This window comes from Lycorma delicatula, chromosome 1 (genome assembly GCF_047948215.1).
Source record: "Lycorma delicatula isolate Av1 chromosome 1, ASM4794821v1, whole genome shotgun sequence".
Lineage (NCBI taxonomy): Eukaryota > Metazoa > Arthropoda > Insecta > Hemiptera > Fulgoridae > Lycorma > Lycorma delicatula.
Window position 1 is genome coordinate 127,691,384 of NC_134455.1, and position 20,052 is coordinate 127,711,435.

At 32.0% G+C, this 20,052-nt stretch overlaps 1 protein-coding gene across 1 annotated transcript in view; it reads right to left on the bottom strand.

Moving 5' to 3' along the window:
- Positions 1–872: 872 nt before the first annotated feature.
- The window catches only part of LOC142322080 (uncharacterized), a 57,296-nt gene continuing 38,116 nt past the window's right edge, over positions 873–20,052 (bottom strand). Inside the window, exons 7-8 of the mRNA XM_075360736.1 lie at positions 11,642–11,787; positions 873–2,989 (exon numbers count right to left, since the gene is read on the bottom strand). Of these exons, the coding sequence (XP_075216851.1) occupies positions 2,869–2,989; positions 11,642–11,787 (267 nt within the window). The 3' untranslated portion in view covers positions 873–2,868. The remainder of the gene's footprint in view (positions 2,990–11,641; positions 11,788–20,052) is intronic.

Genomic DNA, 20,052 nt, shown 5'->3' on the forward strand with positions numbered 1-20,052 from the left:
CTGGAAGAGCTAAACACTATACCGAAGATCGAGTTCCAGAAGTGTTTTGGGGATTGGAAAAAGCGCTAGCATAATTGTATAATACCTAATGGAGATTATTTTGAAGGGGTTAACATTCCTGTAGACGAATAAATAAAATTCCAAAAAACAAAAATTCTTGTTACTTTTTGAACACACACATCGTATATAATATGATTTGGAGAATTATTTTTAATTTTTATCAATGCACAGTTTTCTTGGCCTTTTTCAATCCTACCTAAGTTTAATACCAAAATCACAAGTCAAAAGTTCCCAAAGCTTGTTTACCTAAAACGTTTTTACTTCAAAAAGATTAATACTAATTCTGCGAATAAGAAATTTTTATACATCAAAAATATCTAGAAAGAGAGTTAAATAAATTCCACAGCTATGTAAAAAAAGTCACAGATAAAAAACTATAAATAAGAAAAATATAGTAGAAGAAAAGTAGATTTTAATGTAATCGGCAAACTCAGCTACAATGTAGCTGAGTACTTACATATTTCTATGTAACAATAAATGCTTTATTTTAAAAATGGTTCATTAAATGTGATTTTAAGATCAAAGTAAACTTAAAAATAACCAACCAGAATATTATCGACCGGAAAAAAAATGATTGGTTATTTTTTAATCATTAATCAGCTACAAAGCAACCATAAGAAATAAACCAAAACTTAAAAACACAAAAAGGATAAGTTACATTGGATAAAATGATAATCATAAATCACCATCATATAGAAATATTATAATTAAATATTTAACCATTTTTATAATAGACTGAAAAAATATGGAAGCTCTATCGGAAGCGTTTTCTTGAAAATGTTTCACAAGCATCAAAAACAAACTAAAAAAAATTGTAAAAAACTATCAAACATGTGTTTTCTTTATTATACTTATTAAATAAATAATTGTATTAAACAGGCCATTAACGCACGCTGAAGTGAATTTCAATTGATAAAAAAGATCATAGACAGGGGACAAAGTTTAAAAAATAATTTACAGACAATAAACAAATATTAATATACATACTAATATAAAATAATTTGGTATTTGTTTTTACTTAAAATTTACAATTTAAAACAAAACTAAAAAAGAATCTTTGCTTTTATTAAATAACTTTTCAAAAAAAATACAACTGTTACCCACTTTAAAGGAACGTATTAATATATGCTGGTAAATCGTACCAGTAATAATAAATTTTATTTTGTTTACCACATAAAAGATGATAATTAGAACTTATGAATTGACTAATGACTGTCATAGCAGTGTCACATCACATTCCAAAATCTAAAAATCTGAATGGTATGCAGTTTGTGGAGAGGATGAATCAATGTTACTACGGATCCATAAGACGTATTAATATTTGACTGTTAGAAATATAGGTATAAGAATTAATTACAGTGATAATCAGCATAATAAATTAAAGAAACAGAATTACGTTTATTAAAACTGAAAAAGGTAACATAAAAAATAGATAAACTTTTTGTATAAAATAGTTAAAAGTTGTATTTTTTTCACTGCAGTTTCCAAACACTACCATAAAGCTCATAAACCTCTTCGCATGACACTGCACTAAATGGGTCTTAAATTTTATATAACAAGTCCTCATAATTTTCAAATCAATTAAAACATATTTGCATTAATGAAAATTTATGCTCTTTGATCTACATCAATGAATGTCCACAATCAATTTCTTCAAAATACTATAACGAATGCAACAGCCTTATATTCTAGCATTTTATTAAAGTTCAAAAAACATCAACTGATTTCCACTTTACAAAACAATAACACATGCTGCACTTGTACACGATTTGATTTTCAGTACATAAGGCATTCATATCTTTATGCTACTTATAAAGTCTAGTTAAAAGATAAAACAACACTAAAATACATATTTTTACAAGCACAAAGTGATTATTCCTATTAATTTTTTTTTAAAAATAAAGCGTCTTAAAATAAACACTTTAATACATTAACATTCTTTAATTTAAACAAATTTAAAATTGGATATTATAAATTTAAAATTTATAATTGATAACTAATACAGATATACAAAAATTGTAATAACTCTATCCTGGCAACTGAAAAAATACAAAGCGAAAATCTTTTAATTCACCATTTTTTTTTCTTAATGAAATAGAAAAACATTAAAAAAACATGGTGCATTACAAAATACCACCCAGCTTCAAAAAGTACTCATGCAAAATACAAAAAAAAATTGCTCCATAACTCTCTAAATTAAATTAAGATAATCTGGAGATTGGTAATGCTAATAAACTCTTCATTTGTATTAATCTAGTGAAGTTTCAGAAAAAACTTGTCTTCACATTTATAAACTTAGAAACCAGGCTGGTAAATTAGGCTGATATTTTTTAATGAATGATGGATGATATGAAAAATAATAATTTGTGTTAACAATAAGAAAAACATATTAATTAGTTTATATTGACAATTTGAAAAATAGTTTAGAATAAATTTAATGATAAAAATAATCAAATGGTTGAAAGATAAATATTTATAATGAAAATAAGTTAATGCAGATGATGTTATTAAAATAATATACACACCATGCAATTCGGATCATTTACGAAACCTTGATTCTCAAAATTTTTAGCAACACAATTTTATGACACCTGTCTATGATCTTGACAACAATAAAAATTAATTACAATTCATTACTTTCAATATTATTTATTATCACTACTATTATTATCATCATTAATAATATTAAATAACACTGTTGATTGAGCAGACAACTGGTTTTTCCACGTTGTGGTACCACAGAAGTACTAGTATTACACTATATATATATATATATAATTAAATATTATTGTTTTTATTCAGTTTATTTTATGGTTTGAACTTTACAAGTGGTATAGATTTAGAGTTAAGACACTTGTCGCACACCCATTCAGCATATACTTCAGCAGTTAACAACTGATATGCAGCCTCTATAAGTCCTGTACAAACACTGAAAAGAAAAAAAAAGATATCATTATTTGACAATCTGATCTATAAATTAAAGTTTGACAGTTTCAAATTATTCATTCAAACAGTGGATCCACCTAATTACTTACCATCATTCTAATGTAGGGAATACATGCTATGAAATATAAAAAGAAGCCTTCTATCCAACCCCTCTACTATAAGGTTAGGTTAGGTATAAATAAGATAACTATCTGCTGTAAAATTTGTATCTATTCTCAATGTCAAGGCAAAGGGGATACTTAGACTGTGTTGCGAAAGTATAGATGTTTGTAGATTCCATCCCTTCATTTTTTCATAAATATTTCAATTTTCTTAAAAGACATGAATCGATCACAGTTTCTGTCTACATATTATACTATCATTTTGTCCATGGTCAGAAGCAAAAAAAAAACTTTTTTGAATGAATATAAAAAAGCTCACAATAGAAATAATCAGATTAAATATTATTAACTGTCTTAACTTTGTATTCAATTAAGACACTTAGTCTTGTTATATTAAACAATCGATTTTCCAACATAAAGTACATAGTTATTTTTTCAACAAATGAAGTTATGAATAAAGGAAAAGCAAGGTAGTAACTACAAAGCACAAATTTTTAATAATAATTGATTGCATTAAATGTTCTTTAAATATAGACAAAAGTATCACCACACCAAAAACAGACTGCTATGGTTTTTTAGGGCTAAGAGTTTTTCTTAAGACTGCTTAGGTTCTCTCCAGCAAACCAAGTTAAATGCTAACCATTCAAAGAACTAATAAGTAATTCTACTTACATCCCTGCTAAACAAGAGTGAATCAAGTAAAGGGTCAAAAATGTTTTTTCATAAATATTTGAAAAACAATCAATTGAATGTCAATAAGTCAAATGTATATCAACATTTTTAACATTACCTTATTCTTTTGGCAGCAAAATAAAATTTCTTAATTTTTTGTTATTTAGCTTATTTCAAAATGCTCCATTTTAACAATTATTTTTCATAATATAATAAAAATTATCATAAATTTCTATTTTTTACAACTCTGTTGAAAAAAAACTAAACTCAAAATGGAATTTACATATAATAAAATTTTTATAATGAATATTATCAAAGCTAAAGTTTTTAGTCTTTTACTTTTTTTAATTTCACCTGCTTTATAAATACCTATTGATTAAATAAGCTTGAAGCTTGTGTGAGGATGTCAAACTTTTCATATGCTATGTTTTTTAGCATGTTTATGTTTGTTAGTATGTTTTTAGCATGAAAAATGCCAAACCAAAAATGTCTGACCAAGATTCAAACCTAGGATTTTAGATGAAAGACTGATTAAAAGTTATTTATATGAACTAAGATAAATAAAGTATTAAAATAGCTCCTTTTTAATTCTGGGAAATAGTAGAATATTTTTTAATCCATATAACTTATACAAAAACAGAAAAAATGAAAGAAGATTCTCTAGCACATTTAAAACTTGGAGAATCTGTTTTAACAGATGATTTCACTACTTAGATGGTTCAAACATTTTCATTCAAGATGGTGTGTATTTTGGATGTTTTTTTTCTTCGGATTATGTATGGTTTTATATTTCTGGTTACATTAATAACCAGCCCAGCGGGCTGGGGTATTGGTTAACTCATCATCACAAATCAGCTGATTTCAAAGTCTAGAGTTTCAAAATTCAAATCCTAGTAAAGGCAGTTTACTTTTATACGGATTTGCAAATACTAGATTGCGGATACTGGTGTTCTTTGGTGGTTGGGTTTCAATTATCCATACATCTCAGGAACAGTCGACCTGAGACTGTACAAAACTACATTCATACATATCATCCTCATTTATCAAGTTAGTGACAAGTTTTGTGAAATAATGCAACAAATAAACTTGGACACAAATTTTTCTAATTCAATAATATTTATTGATGAGCTACGTTCATGTTAAATGGTCATGTGAATAGGCATAACTGTCAATACTGGGGCAACGATAATCCCAAAGTGATGTTAGAGGGTCATACAAAGTACCTTGAGAAAGTATACGTTTGAGCAGGATTCATTGGTAATTGTATTGTAGGGCCTTTTATTTTATATGGTAATCTTACAAGAGATGCTTCATGCAACTTGTTAGCCAATGGGATTTTACCAAATATACAGAACAGTTTTGGACAACTTTGATTTCAGCAAGATTGATATTACAAATCTCACTACCTAAGGGCATGACAAATTTTTAATTAAACATTTCCAGATCATCAGGTCATAGAGGAGCCATAGAGTGGTCTGCCAGATCTCTAATCTGTCTTTACATTATTATTTTTGGGGTTACTAAAACATAACATATACAGAACAAAACCTGTAAGCGACAACTTGAAAAGGCATACAATTTATGAATCTACATATATACCACCAAACATGATACAACAAAGTGTGCACAAGCTAATACGTAAGATTAGTGCATTGCCAAACAGTAGAGGGAAACCACATTGAACATTTCTTGCACAATGGTATGATTTCAAAGTTTATTAGGTAATTTAGGAAAAGAACATTTAATTAAATTTAAAAATTAAATAATAATGTGATAATTAAAGTAAATAATATCAGTTGATTTAGCTATTTAATTTATATTAGCGTTGCAAATTATTAGTTATTGCAAACACTGCCATTTTTTGAGCGAGACATACACGTAATTTGTGTTGTTTTAGAATCACATGATTTGAATTTTTTTTTTTAATTTTTGAATTAAAACATTTACCTTTCTTAAAATTTATTTTTTTGTCAGGATAAGCTCTTTCCTTCTTCTTTTTAAACTAAATCATATTTTTAAGAAAATCATAAAATTTACTTTGTATTTTTCTGAATTATTTTCTTCTTTTAAAATATTTGCAATACAAAGTCTTTTGCAACGAAAGCAGAGTAGAGGTCTTGCCTGTACTTCATACACTGTGATGATCTTTCTGACCTAAATTGTATTATACTGTATATAATAGGCAGTCTAAAAAGTAGTGAGCCTTTTGCACACAAGACAGTGTTAGCGTCCCAAATCTCAGGGAATATGAGTCACAGTGGGTCAAGCGGAATGTCATTTGACAGCTGACAGTTGAAGCTAGTAGATGTGCAAACAGTGTTGGAATTCTTATATTCAAGACATAAGATATTGCGCTATGAAGATGAGTGAACTTTCCTCAAAACTGAGTTACATTTTACAATTTCAATAAAGATGCAAATGCTGTGTAGACCTGTGAAGTTTGTGCTGTTTATAGGCAAAATATACTTTCAAAAGCAATAGCCAAAAGATTGTAGTCATTTTCGTTCTAGAAATCTGAACGTCCAAAATGCTCCTCACAGTAGGTAACTGATCACAGAAAAAGTGAATGATATTCTGGCAAAAGTTGAGAAGTCTGGCATGTAAGCATTGCCAATAACCTAAACATCAGTCACCAAACAGTGTTAAATCATTTTGAGAAATCTGGCTATAAAAAGAAGTTTAATGTTTGGGTGCCATATGATCTGACTCGGAAAAATTTACTCAATCAAATTTCTATCTGCAAATCTCTGATAAGACCGAGCCATTTCTGAAGTGATTGATCACAAGTGATTAAAAGTGGATAACATACAACAATAATGTGCATAGATTGTGCAAGGTTCCCAACGAATTTTAAGATTCGTTTTTTGTGACTTTTCCTGACCAATTTTGTAGAAATTTCCTGACTCTCATATGCTATTGCCATTTACTCCACAAAATATATAGATATTTTATTTTTTTGCAGCCTCCACCATCTCTACAGTAGCCCAACTAAAGCCTTTTTTTTATTATTTATTATTATATTCATTTTTAAAGTTTATATTTTAATGATTTTTTTAACAATATTCATTTAAATTTAGGCTTTGCTGTGATAAATTGTTTCAGTAAATTACATTGCAAAGTGCAAAAAAAAAACAACATTTAATAAGTTTCTTGCATAAAAATAAATGACAAATATGAAATAAACACTAACTACAGCAACTAAAGCAATTTTTAAATATAATTGGCTTGCAGTTGATTGCTGAAACTTTTTCAAAAAAACTACCCTACATTAATTTGCAAAGTACACAAAAACAATATTTAATAACGTGGTTTGTATAAAAATGCTAAGAAACACAGGTTTCAATTTAATAAAGAATGTATGCATGATCACAACTTAAAGGAAAACTAAAATCACTGTAATTAAAAGTAATATACATAAAAAAACTAGAACAAAACACCTTATTTTCTTTTGGTACAGAAAACAAAATTATTAACATTTACTTCAAAATATTTTGTCATTATTATTCTAGCAAATTTCCAGAATGCCATCAAATTATGGTGCAAGGCCATAATTAATGACATAAAAGCATTTAGTAGCTCAAAGCTGAATTTAAATGCTATACAACTATCAGGAAACATGATTTTAAAAGTAGCACAATATTATCACATAAACTTAAGGATGTAAATTATTTTGTACAACAATGAGAACCCACATAATTTCCACCTTAAAAACTGTGTTAACATTTCGCATAAATGAAGTCAAGGATTCAAATGCATGATTTGCTGCTATTACTCGGATAAGAAGATCCGGGCCAAGAACACACAGTTGTATCACAACCACAATTCTCACAACTATTGATCAAAGTTTTAGTCTACTGAGTTGAAGTACCACTGAGAGATAAAAAAAGTTTTCTATGAAGGCTGAGAATTCCTTATCTTAATTATTTCATTATGTTGCTTTCCTTTTGGTCACTGCCTTTTGGCCAGAATTGCCCCATTCAAAGTTTTTTACACACATCACAAAAACCATGATACACATCTATTTCTTTTCAACCAATTCTGTTAAAATAAATTAATTCTGGGTGTATATTTACATCTAATCACTAGTCATTAAAGTCTTTTTAGATGCCATTTAAAAGTAATTAATTACCTAAAATACAAAAAATATTCATGGTGGTTTAAGAGAAATTCCAAGAAAACAGTTAAAAACCTTTAATTTTTCAATGGGACTTTTTTGTTAAAATTTCATCAGTGAAAAAATTAACTGCAATTTAGAATATTTTTCCTTTAATATAAAATAATAATTGGGTAATGTAAGTATTAATGGCTGCTTGAAGCACACAGTTGAAATGTGCTGAGCAATGAGGTCACCACTTCCTCCAGTAAGTTATCAAATATATTTTGGCATGACTTAAAAAATACTTTACAACTACCATAATCTTAATTCAGTAATAAAAATGCAATTCTCTAAAATTTTCAGCAATTTTCTGATTTTTTAAAAATTCCTGACTCTTTTTAACTAAATTTATATTTCCTGACTTTTCTTGCCTGTGGGAACCATGTCATGGTCGAAGCTCCACAGTCTGTGGCAAAGCCCACAATGACGCCCAGGAAACTTATGCTGTGTGTTGGGTGAAATTGGAAGGGCATCACAAGCTGCTGCCGCAAGGCAGTATGATAGACACAGACCTGTAATGTAGAAAATTAGCACGACTGCACCTAGCAATTCAAAAGAAACGGCCTTAACTGGTCAACAGAGTCTCCATATATCATACTGATGCCATACCACATACATCTTTAACAACTTATCAGGAATTGTGAGAACCTGACTGGGAGGTTTTAATGCACCTACCATGTATCCTGGACCTGGCACACTGTCAGAGTATTATTTGTTTTGGTCTTTGCAGAAATCTCTGAATGGTGTTAAGTTAGTTTCAAAAGAGGCCTGTGAAAACCATGTGTCACAATTTTTTGACCAGAAACCACAGAAGTTCTATAACAACAGGATTACAATGTCTCTGGAAAAATGGCAGGTCACAAAAAAAAAAAAATGGTACATATGTAGTTCATAATAATATTTTCCAATAACAAGAAATGTTTTCTCAAATTTTGCATCCAAAGGTTCAATACTTTTTAGACAACCTAATATTATTATTAATATTATAATATTATAATAATATTATTATTCCTGATATAATTTAAATAACACACCAGCTCATGTGCCAATTCTTAAGTTAGTATCTTGCTAAAACCGAGACAATATTTTCCAGTGATTACAGGAACTTTTTTCTTGTTTCTCAGATTAACGATAATCTTGAAAGGATATTATTTTTAACCATAAACAATACTGAGGAAAACATAATGCAACAGCTGCACACAGTCTCCAAAAATGCATTCCAGGAAACAATCCAAAAATGGAAGAAATGTGTACTGCTGATAACAAGGAATGAATAGTACAAATTCATTCCTGATGGCTAGAAACAAGGAAATTTCTATATCCTTCATTATTTACGATGCAGTAAGAAGGAAGCATTCTGAAAAATGGGAAATAAAGAATTGACAACTTCTGCATGACAACGCACTGGCATATCAATCCATGGTCATCAATGATTACCTGGTATAAAATATAAAATAGCAATTCTGGAACATACATTTTACATCATACTCTTCCAATCTGACACTTAGTTGATGTATAATTTACAATTTTCTTGCTTGAAAAATGCTCAGAAGGGGAAGAATAAAAACGCTGAGAATGATATCTCAAATGGTTCCAGAGATATTTCTAATACGCCTGAAGGAGGAAGTGTACAAATTTGTTCATATAAGCAGTTTTTAAAAAATAAACTAACTGCACCTATCATAACCAAAATATCTTAAAATATATTAACCAGAATTTTAAACCTACAGAGAAATTTAAAAAAATAAAGTTATATAGATAATAAAATTAAATGAAATTTTTTTTTACAATGTGCAGTGATACTGTATGTAACAGGGTCTACACACTAGGTCTGAAAGGTTTCCAAACTAAATTTCTGTAGTTGATATAGGGTGGAAGTGGTTTAAAGAAGGTAGAGAGTCGTTGGATGATGACAAATGAAGCAGGAGGCCGTCAACAACTGTTCACGATGAAAATGTTGCAAAAGCATGCGCGCTCCTGCTTAACTCTTATCTTACCCTTCGAGCCATAGCAGAAGAACTAAACATCGGTAAAGACACAATATGTACATTTCTAACAGAAAAAATGAACTGCCAAAAGGTGTGTTCTTGGTTTTGTTCCACATTTCTTGACCAAAGAACAAAAACAGGTGCATCTTTCTTGCGCTCAAGACTTTATTGAAACTGCCGATAGCGACCCAAATTTTTTTGCAAACTATTGTAACTAGGGATGAAAGCTAGTGCTTCATGTATGATCTGCAAATGAAGCATCAATCCACTGCTTGGTTGAGTCCTGAAGCACAGAGACCAGCAAAAACAAAGAGTAAAAACGATGTTGACTGTATTCTTTGACTCAAAGGGCCTGTTCATCATGAATTTGTCCCAGCTGGTCAAACTGTAAATTCTAAATTCTATTTGGAAGTAATGAAATACCTGATGCATCGCATTCATCAAATCTGGCCTGAGTACCGGGATCCAGGCAGTTTGACTCTCTTGCACAACTGCCCCAGCACACATGGCAACAGTTTTAACACATTATTACACCACAAATCAAATCACTGTCTTATTCCACCCACCCTATTCACCTGATTTGGCTCCAGCAGACTATTTTCTGTTCCCGAAGCTCAAGTTGATGAAAGGCCGCTTTTTCAACGACATTCTGTCCATCCAAAGGAGCTTGCACTGAGCAGTTGAAGGCAATCCCACAAAGTCATTTCTTCAGTATGTTTGACAGACTATCAGCGCTGCAACGAATATATAACTAGAGAAGGATTCTATTTAGAACCCTTCCCAAATTTTGAGGGTAGGCTGCAACAAATATAAAACTAGAGAAGGGTTTTATGTAGAGGGCTAATGTGAGTAAATTCCTTTATCTTTATATTTGAATTTTTATTTAATTTAATTTGGGAACTTTCAGATATACTGTGTATGATCTGCAAAGTTAGTAGCAACATTGTGCCTGTTGTGTGTTTAAAATGGCTGCAAAATTCCAAATCATGACAAGTGTAAGATACATTCAGTCATTTATACCCTTTGAACGAAAGAAGAGATTGCTCTGAAAATTCATCAGATTTTTTCCGTTTATGACAAAGATGTCATAAATAGGTAAAATAGATTGTAGGTTTAAAACAACACCACATTCATCATTCAATAAAAATAATTCAAAATATTAATTAAGAAAAATAATGAACAGCCATATTTGAGGTAGATGGGATACACTTCTCATAAAATTTTCTTTCTTGGCAAAACACCATAAATATTGCATCTGCATTTCGAATCTGATCGAGGAATGTAGATTAACGGACAGAATAGTTGACATGAGTAGTCTGTCAACTAAACTACCTGCAAACACATTGTCACAAGGAAGTATGATTCAAAATGAAAATTCTATTCCAAAATAAAAAGCTTTAAAACTATTTTCTGGCCTTTATAACTTCACTTTCCGTACATTCCTGATGAATGTTGGATTGAGCATTTGCAAAAGATTTTTGTTTCAATTGATTAATTAAAACAATTAATTAATTAATTAATTAAAACAATTACTACCTTTCAACTGGTAGCTTTCTTGCTGCTTATTTAAGAAATATGATTCAACTTTTTTCATCTCAGAACTCAAGTGACTGAAAAATGTTGCCTCAACTATCTTTATTTTTGTTGGGATATAATTTATAATCAAAAATATATATATAGAAACACTACTTGGCTGTAAAATATAATACTTTACTTACCGGTGGAACCAGAAATTACAACCTGATTCACACAATATTGCCTGATCATTATCATGAACTTCCTTATGACAGATGCCACAAGGATATATAGGAGGTGCATTAGGATTCTGTGGATTAAATACCATAGGCTGATCAGCAGGATACACCTAAAAAAAAAAAGAAAATCAATAAAGAATAAATATATCTGCATGATAAAAAAACGTAACTAGACAATTACAAAAATTAAAAAACTTGTAGATCAAGACAGTATAAATGAATTATACTATATGTACTGTTCATCACCATATGGCTCCAAGAATAAAGTTAATAATCTAAAGTTATTTGTTGCTCTATAAAATACATTATTTCCAAGAAATCTTGTTCTAACTACACATTAACAATTATGAGAATTTGATCACTATTCCATTTGCCTTTTATTAAACTTATCAAACCAAGCCTTTTCTCGTAAATGAGAAAGATGAAGACTGTATGTATTCTGTAAATATATTTTGAAGGTCTACCTTGGAATTTTAACATATTTTGATTAATTTATCTAAATCCTTTTTTCTGTTATCAAAGATTTATTTTTAAACACTAAAGTGAACTGTGAATGAAATTTTCTACCTTTACTGGTATACTTCACTGTTATGAAAAATGTTTTAATTACTGTAATCTTTCTTAAGAAAAAAACGAAGAAAATTGTGCAAAGCTTGCAATTGTTTTCATTAGAATTTGTAATTGTTTTTGTGAAAAACCAAGTGCTAATTATCGAAGTTAGTTTATCTACAGTACAAAAATGTTAAAAGTAAAAATGGATGGAAATGAAAGTTTTATTCACTTACTTAATAAGACATCTTTTAAGACCTGCTTAATGTAATGAATATTTATATTACAATATAATATGACATATTGTAAAAAATATTTCATGTGTGAAATCATGTACAACTATAGAATTGCTGTAAAAAACTGCATTATGATGAATTTCTTTAAAACAGTATTTTTTCAGGTCCCAGTAAATTTTTTATTAATTTGATATAGAATACCAACCCCTAAGTTAACCACATCCAATGTAACAAACCAAAACTGCTTGATAATGATGTAATAACTAAGCAGCTCAATACTAAAAATGATTTGTTTTTAAAAGAAATTTCATGAATTATTTCACTATTATGGATAAATCCCCCACTAAAAATCATGAGACCTTGCCAATGGTGAGGGAGCTTGAATGCTCACCGATACAGAGTAGCTGGACCAACGATGCAACCATATCAGAGTGGTATCTGTTAGCTGTTAAAGGCGTAGATCAGGAAGACCTAAACGGCCATATCAACATCACTCAATCTTCTGAGTACTGCGCAGCTGAATGTAATGGAAAACTACAGCTGTGTTTTTTTCAAGAGAATGTAGCGCTCTGCATTTTCATGTAACAAAGATGGAGCACCTTCCTTGGTAAACATTCCAGAGGTAAACTAGTCCCTCGTTCGAATATCTGGGGGGTGACTGCTAAGAGGTCACCAGAAAATTAAAAAATAACATTCTATGAGTCACAGCGTGGAATGTTAGAAGTCTAAAAAAATACTGACAGATAAGAAAATTTAAAGAGGGAATTGGGTAGGTTAAATGTAGATGTAGTAGGAGAGGTTCGGTGGGAAAAGGAAAACTTTTGGTCAAGTGATTTTAGAATAATTAACTCAGCATCAAATAAAGGGCAGACAGAAGTAGGTTTCATAATGAACAAACAGATAGGGAAGAGAGTGGAGTATTTGAAAATGCATTGCAATAGAATCATTGTAATAAGGATAAAATCAAAACCTAAACCGACAACGATTGTTAACATCTATATGCTTACAAGCGCCCATGATGATGATGAGGTAGAGTGTGTATACGAAGAGAATGATGAAGCGATTAAACACGTAAAAGAAGATGAAAATTTAATAACAGTTGGAGACTGGAAAGCAAGCATCAAAAAAGGCAAGGAAGGAAATATTGTGGTTGAATATAAGCTGGGATAAAGAAATGAAAGAGAAGACTGACTTATTGAGTTTTGCACAAAGTATAATCTGTAATTACCAACACCCAGTTTAAAAATCATAATAGAAGAATATACACATGGAAAAAGCTGGGCAATACTGCAAGGTATCTGATAGATCATATCATGGTTAAGCAAAGACTTAGAGGCTAACTCTTCAACTGTAAAGCATATCCAGGAGCAGACAATGATAGCAACCATAATTTAGTTATAATGAAATGTAGGAATGGAGTTTAAAATCCTGAAGAAAAGGTGTCAGATGAATCACAGAATTTTGAGAAGGTTAAGGAAGAGTTGTTTGGAAAATGTTAAAAAGGAAAATTCTTAAATCAGCAGAAGTGAACTCAGGTGGAATAAAGACAACTAGTAGAAAACCTTGGATATCAGAGGATATATTGCTGCTGATGGACAAGCGTAGAAAGTATAAGAATGTTAGTGATGAAGAAGGTAAAAGGACCTATCGACAATTAAAAAATACTATAAACTCAAAAAGTCAAATTAGCGAAAGAAGGGTGGATTAAAGGAAAGTGTTCAGAAGCGAAAAGAGAAATGATCATAGGTAAAATTGACAGAGCATACAGAAAAGTTAAGATTTTGTGATACATAAGTTAAAATCTAATAATGTTTTAAAGTAAAGATGGTACAAGACTTACAATATGAAAGAAAAGGTCGATGGGTGGGGGGGGAATAAATTGAAGAGTTATATGGATGGAATGAATTAGAAACTGGTGTTAGAGAAGAAGTTGAAGAGGATGAAAAGGGAGATACAATACAGAGATCTGAATTTAAAGGATTTGAATGGTAGAAAGGCTCCTGGGATAGACAGGATATCTGCAGAATTACTGTGCAGAGCAGGTGAGGAAGCAATAGATAGATTATACAAATTGATGTGTAATATTTACGAAAAAGGGGAAGTAAATTCAGACTTCAAAAAGAGTGTTATTTTCATGATACCAAAAAAAGCTGGAACAGATAAATGTGAAGAATACAGAACAACTAGCTTAACTACTATACATCAAAAATTTTAACTAGAATTCTGTACAGAATTGAGAGGAGAGTGGAAGAATTGTTAGGAGAAGACCAATTTGGTTTCAGGAAAAGTATAAAGACTATGGAAACAAAGTTTTGCGCTCAGATTAATAGTAGAAGGAAGATTAAAGAAAAACAAACCAAAATACTTGGCATTTATAGACCTAGAAAAGGCATTCGACAACATAGACTGGAATAAAATGTTCAGCATTTAAAAAAAATTAGGGTTCAAATACAGAGATAGAAAAATGATTGCTAACATTTACAGGAACCAAACTGCAACAATAATAATTGAAGAACATAAGAATCAGTAATAAAAAAGGGAGTCAGACAAGGGTGTTCTCCCTATCCCTCTTACTTTCTAATAGAACCAGCAGTTAACGATGTTAAAGAACAGTTTAGATCTGGAGTAACATTGCAAAGTGAAAAGATAAAGATGCTATGATTTGCTGATAATAAAGTAATTCTAGCTGAGAATAAAAAAAATTTAGAAGAAACAATGAATGGCATGGATAAAGTTCTACACAAGAACTACTGCATGAAAACAAACACGAACAAAATGAAAGTAGTAGAAATAAAGTAGATGGACCACTGAATATAAAAATAGGATGAGAAAAGATTATGGAATTAGAAGAATTTTTTTTTATTTGGGAAGTAAAATTACTTTCCAATGATGAAAAAGTAGCTTCCCAATGATGATGGAGTAATATAAAATGCCAAATAGCACAGACAAAATGAGCTTTCAGTCAGAAATATAATTTGCTTACATCAAAAATTAATTTAAACATTAGAAAAACATGTTGAAAGTATTTGTTTGCTTTATAGCCGTATAGCTTTATATGCATACGGAAAGGCTATTGCTTGTTTTGTGCAAACAAAATATAGTAAACACAAAAACTTGTATAAGATCAACAAGTTAATCAGGTTGGAGATTGAAAAGGTAAAAAAGAACTGGTTTGTTAAACTGTACTGAAATTTAGGACAGCAGAGATCTGATTGTTTCAACCTGTACATAAGTTAAAAGAAGCCTCTGCAGTTACCGTATGGAGAAGGTATAACCTAGTGGATAGAAATAAAGACTTTGTTGAAACAGTGGACATATTGCTAAATAAATGGAAGGAATGATCTAAAAGAGGAATTTCTGCAGATGGTGGAACAGAAATATACGATTAGGAGAGTCATCATCTGATACTGAAAAGTGAAATCATTGCTACTATTCAAAAAGCAAAAGTTGGAAAAGCTATATGCCCAAACAAGGTAACCAAAGAGATTCTCAAGATTTAATCAGAAGTGTCAACTTTTTTGAAAGAGTTTTTCAATTTAATATATATCAGGTTGACTGCATTTAATGTTTGTTACATTGCTAAAGAATAGTAGTGCTAAGGACTGCAGGAAATATCATACAATCAGTCTGACATTGTGTGTTTTGACATGTGTTAAATGAAAGAATATACTTGAGAACTGAACAACATCTAAACAATTTTGATTCAGAAAAGTACTAAGAACTGTGGGAGGTTATCTTTAGTAAATTAGTATTAATTATCTTTTAGTACATGTAACACTTTGGCGGTTGGTGTCTCCACGGGCCTAGCCTCTGCAGCTTTTCTTCCTGCTATATACTGAGCTGCACAACACTTTACACCATACACATATACTACATCAAGAACAATACATAAATTACAATATATACCCTTACACAACTACACAACAACCCATACTGATATTTCTTACATTTACACTCTGTGGTGTTGCGACATCTTACAAAATGCAACCATAACCCAAGGTGGGAACTACCGTGCTGATGGGTGAATGGCTTTACATAGTGAGTCTCGAACGATATCCTCTGGGCACCAGGGCAAACCCAGTTGTATTTTTCTCTAGCAACTGGAGAAAAATACAACTATATGCATGCGCTCTGCTGGAATGGTCCATTTTTTCACCAGTACTCGTGGGAACAAAATTTCAGTTCCAATTAAAAATACTATGATGGTTGGTGGTCCATCTGAAAAAACCACCAAACCTAGTCTTGTGAAGAGGCCACGGTCAGCTTTGTCTGACAAGGATAAAAGTCCAACCGAAGAGAACTGCAAATCATTAGATATGAATTTTAAAAATATCTGATTTGTTGTTCTCTGAAATATTCAAGAAGGTGGCTCCCTCCAAAAGGTTTCGCCTTTCTTGATAAACAAAGCTATAACAGGTGCAAGTGGTTCCCTGAAGAAAATCAGAAATTTACGTGACGGATCGATTCTGAGTGAAACATTCAATGATAAGCAGAGTCGATCTACCTTACGTCTTCATAATATGGGCAGTATAAAAATAAGAGCGGAATGCCACACTGTGGCATTCACACAGAGGACTTATGGAGATCTTTGTCAAGAACTTATGGATATAGGGGTCACTGAAATAGCTGATGAGCTTTGTGCTCAAGATGTTGTAGAAGTGAAGCATATTATGAAAAGGTAGAACGGAATGAAAGAACCAACACCTTCTCTTATACAGACGTTCAACCTTCCAGTACCACCGGAAAAATAAAAACTGGTTATCTTGCAATTAGAGTACGACCTTTCATTCCCAACCCTCAATGATGGTTTCAAATGTCAAGGGTATTGTCACACTATAATATCTTGCTAAAAAACAGAGATCTGTGGTAGATGTGTTAAGGAAGGCCACAATGATACTAACTACCAAGAAGTTGAAAAATGTGCTAATTGCAGTGGTTCGCATACAGCTCGCTCCTGAGATTGTCCAACTTTTAAGGAAGAAAAGGTAATTCTCAGAATCTCTAAGGAGCAGAAACTATCTTTTACGGTGGCATGCAGAGAATATAAAAAAAACTATTAACTCTAGGAAACTGGTAAACCAAACGTACGCTGCCACTACATCACAACAAGCTCCTACAAACAAGTAATCTGCCATGCAGATCCTTTCTTTTTCCTGTTTAGCCTCCGGTAACTACCGTTCAGATAATACTTCAGAGGATGAATAAGGATGATATATATGAATGTAAATGTAGTCTTGTACATTCTCAGTTCGACCATTCCTGAGATGTATGGTTAATTGAAACCCAACCACCAAAGAACACTGGTATCCACGATCTAGTATTCAAATCCGTGTAAAAATAACTGGCTTTACTAGGACTTCCAAATCAGCTGATTTGGGAAGACGCGTTCACCACTAGACCAACCCGGTGGGTTGCCATGCGGATCCTGCAGTGAGCTAAAAAAACTTATTCAGATGTTATCTGATCAAGTTGCAACACTAACAACCACTATTTCAGAGCTGAGAAAGATGAACAAAAAGTCTTTCATCGCAGTTAGTGAATCCAACAGTGTGATCCCTATGAAAGTTCCTGTTCCCAAAGTTTTACCAGTATGGGCAGGGATAATCACAGCTGGCAGTAAGCCACCAAATAAGCTCCCTGTTAAGGGAACCCACGTAACCACCTCCTCTGGGATGTCATCTGCAGCATCCCATTCTACTAAATCTCCTCCACCATCACCTCATATACTGGAGGATATGGTTGAAGAACCACCCGACCCCAGGGCATCGGAGTTCTTTAAAATCAAAAATACTAAAAAAAACCGAATCATGTACAACTAATTTTTATATAGTTTTTGAATTTATCTATACTTATAAATATTATTCAGTGGAATGTTAGAGGTCTTCAGTCCCGCAATGAAGATATTAGAATATTGGCAAACGCACATGATCCAATAATCATGTGCTTCCAAGAAACACATCTTCTACAATAACTGTCTAATAAGCAGTAGAGAGAGTGGTGGACTGGCCATTTTCAAGAAGAATACGGTGTCGGCTACAAGGATTCAACTAGCCACCTTCATTCCTGCTGTTGCAGTAAAGGTCTCTAAACCCTTCTAATTGCATATCTGCAACTTGTATCTCTCACCGAACTCTGAGTTCAATGCTCTAGATATCTCAAATCTCCTCATGCAAATACCATCACTATCGTTAATAGTAGGAGACTTCAATGCCCACCATAATTTCTGGGGCTCAATGTTTTGCTCCACTTGAGGAAATATGATAAACAGAGTGAGACAAGACTTTGACCTTTGTCTACTGAATGATGGATCACACACATTCATGTCTTTATCATCTGGTACTGTATCTAACATTGACCTCTTCGTATGCTCAAAGAGTTTACTCCCTCATCTTAATTGGTCTGTTTGAGATGACTTTCACGGCAGTGATCACAGACCAATTATTATTGGTTTCAGTGTTGACCATAAGGTGAAAAGAAGTCCATGAAGATGGATTGTTGAAAAAGCAGATTGAAATGGATACCATAAAACCTTCCAATCACAGTATGATGATGGTACAGACATCCTTGACCAACTTTCCTCTTTTACGTCCATGATACTTGAGAATGCTAACAGATATATCCCATAAATATCGGGTAATATCCTTCCATTCCATGGTGGAATGATTATTGCCAAATTGCTGTTAGGAATTGATGGCAGGCAAATTTAATCGTAGGCCTACAACTGAACATCTAAATTTCTACTGCAGGGATAAAGCAGTATGCCGTTAAGTATTCTTGTATGCTAAGAGGAAGTCGTGGATGAAATACGTGAGCACTATCTCTCACACTAGTCCCACATCTACTGTGTGGAAAAAGATCCGTGCAATTTTCAGATCACCGAAACAATCTATTCTCGGTCTTATTGATGAAGGAGAACTCCTTTCATCATCTTCGGTTGTGGCAAATACTTTAGTGAAATCTTTCTGTTCGGTGTCTCTCATGTCATCATATAATAACAATTTTAAAAGGTACAAGATACAGACAGAAGTATTATCGTTAAACATTGGTGATTCAGTTGGCGAATTAAACGCCCCATTTGTATTCAAAGAATTGTCACACACACTTAAAAACTCACGTGACACTTCCCCTAGACCAGACATATTCGCCTTGCTTTCACACCTTCCTAATTTGGCGCTACAACATCTACTGAGCATTTATAATGGTTTATTCTCCAAACAAGTCTTCCCACCCAGCTGGTCAAAAGCCTTTATTATACCAGTACTTAAACCTGGAAAAGAAAAAAAACCAACCCACAAGCTACCGCCCCTATCTCTTTAACAAGCATTTTGTGCAAAGTAATGGAGAGAATGGTAAACCGCAGACTTAAATGGTACTTTAAAAGACATGGCCTTCTATCTCCAGAACAGTGTGGTTTCTGACAAGGATGATCTTCCATTGACCATTTAGTGTCAATAGAAACAGCCATACAAAATGCTTCTTACACTGCCAACACCTCGTCACTATCTTCTTTGAAATAAAAAAAGGCGTTTGACACAGCCTGACGTCATGGTATTCTTAACACAGACAGAGAATGGGGAATCAAGGGCAATA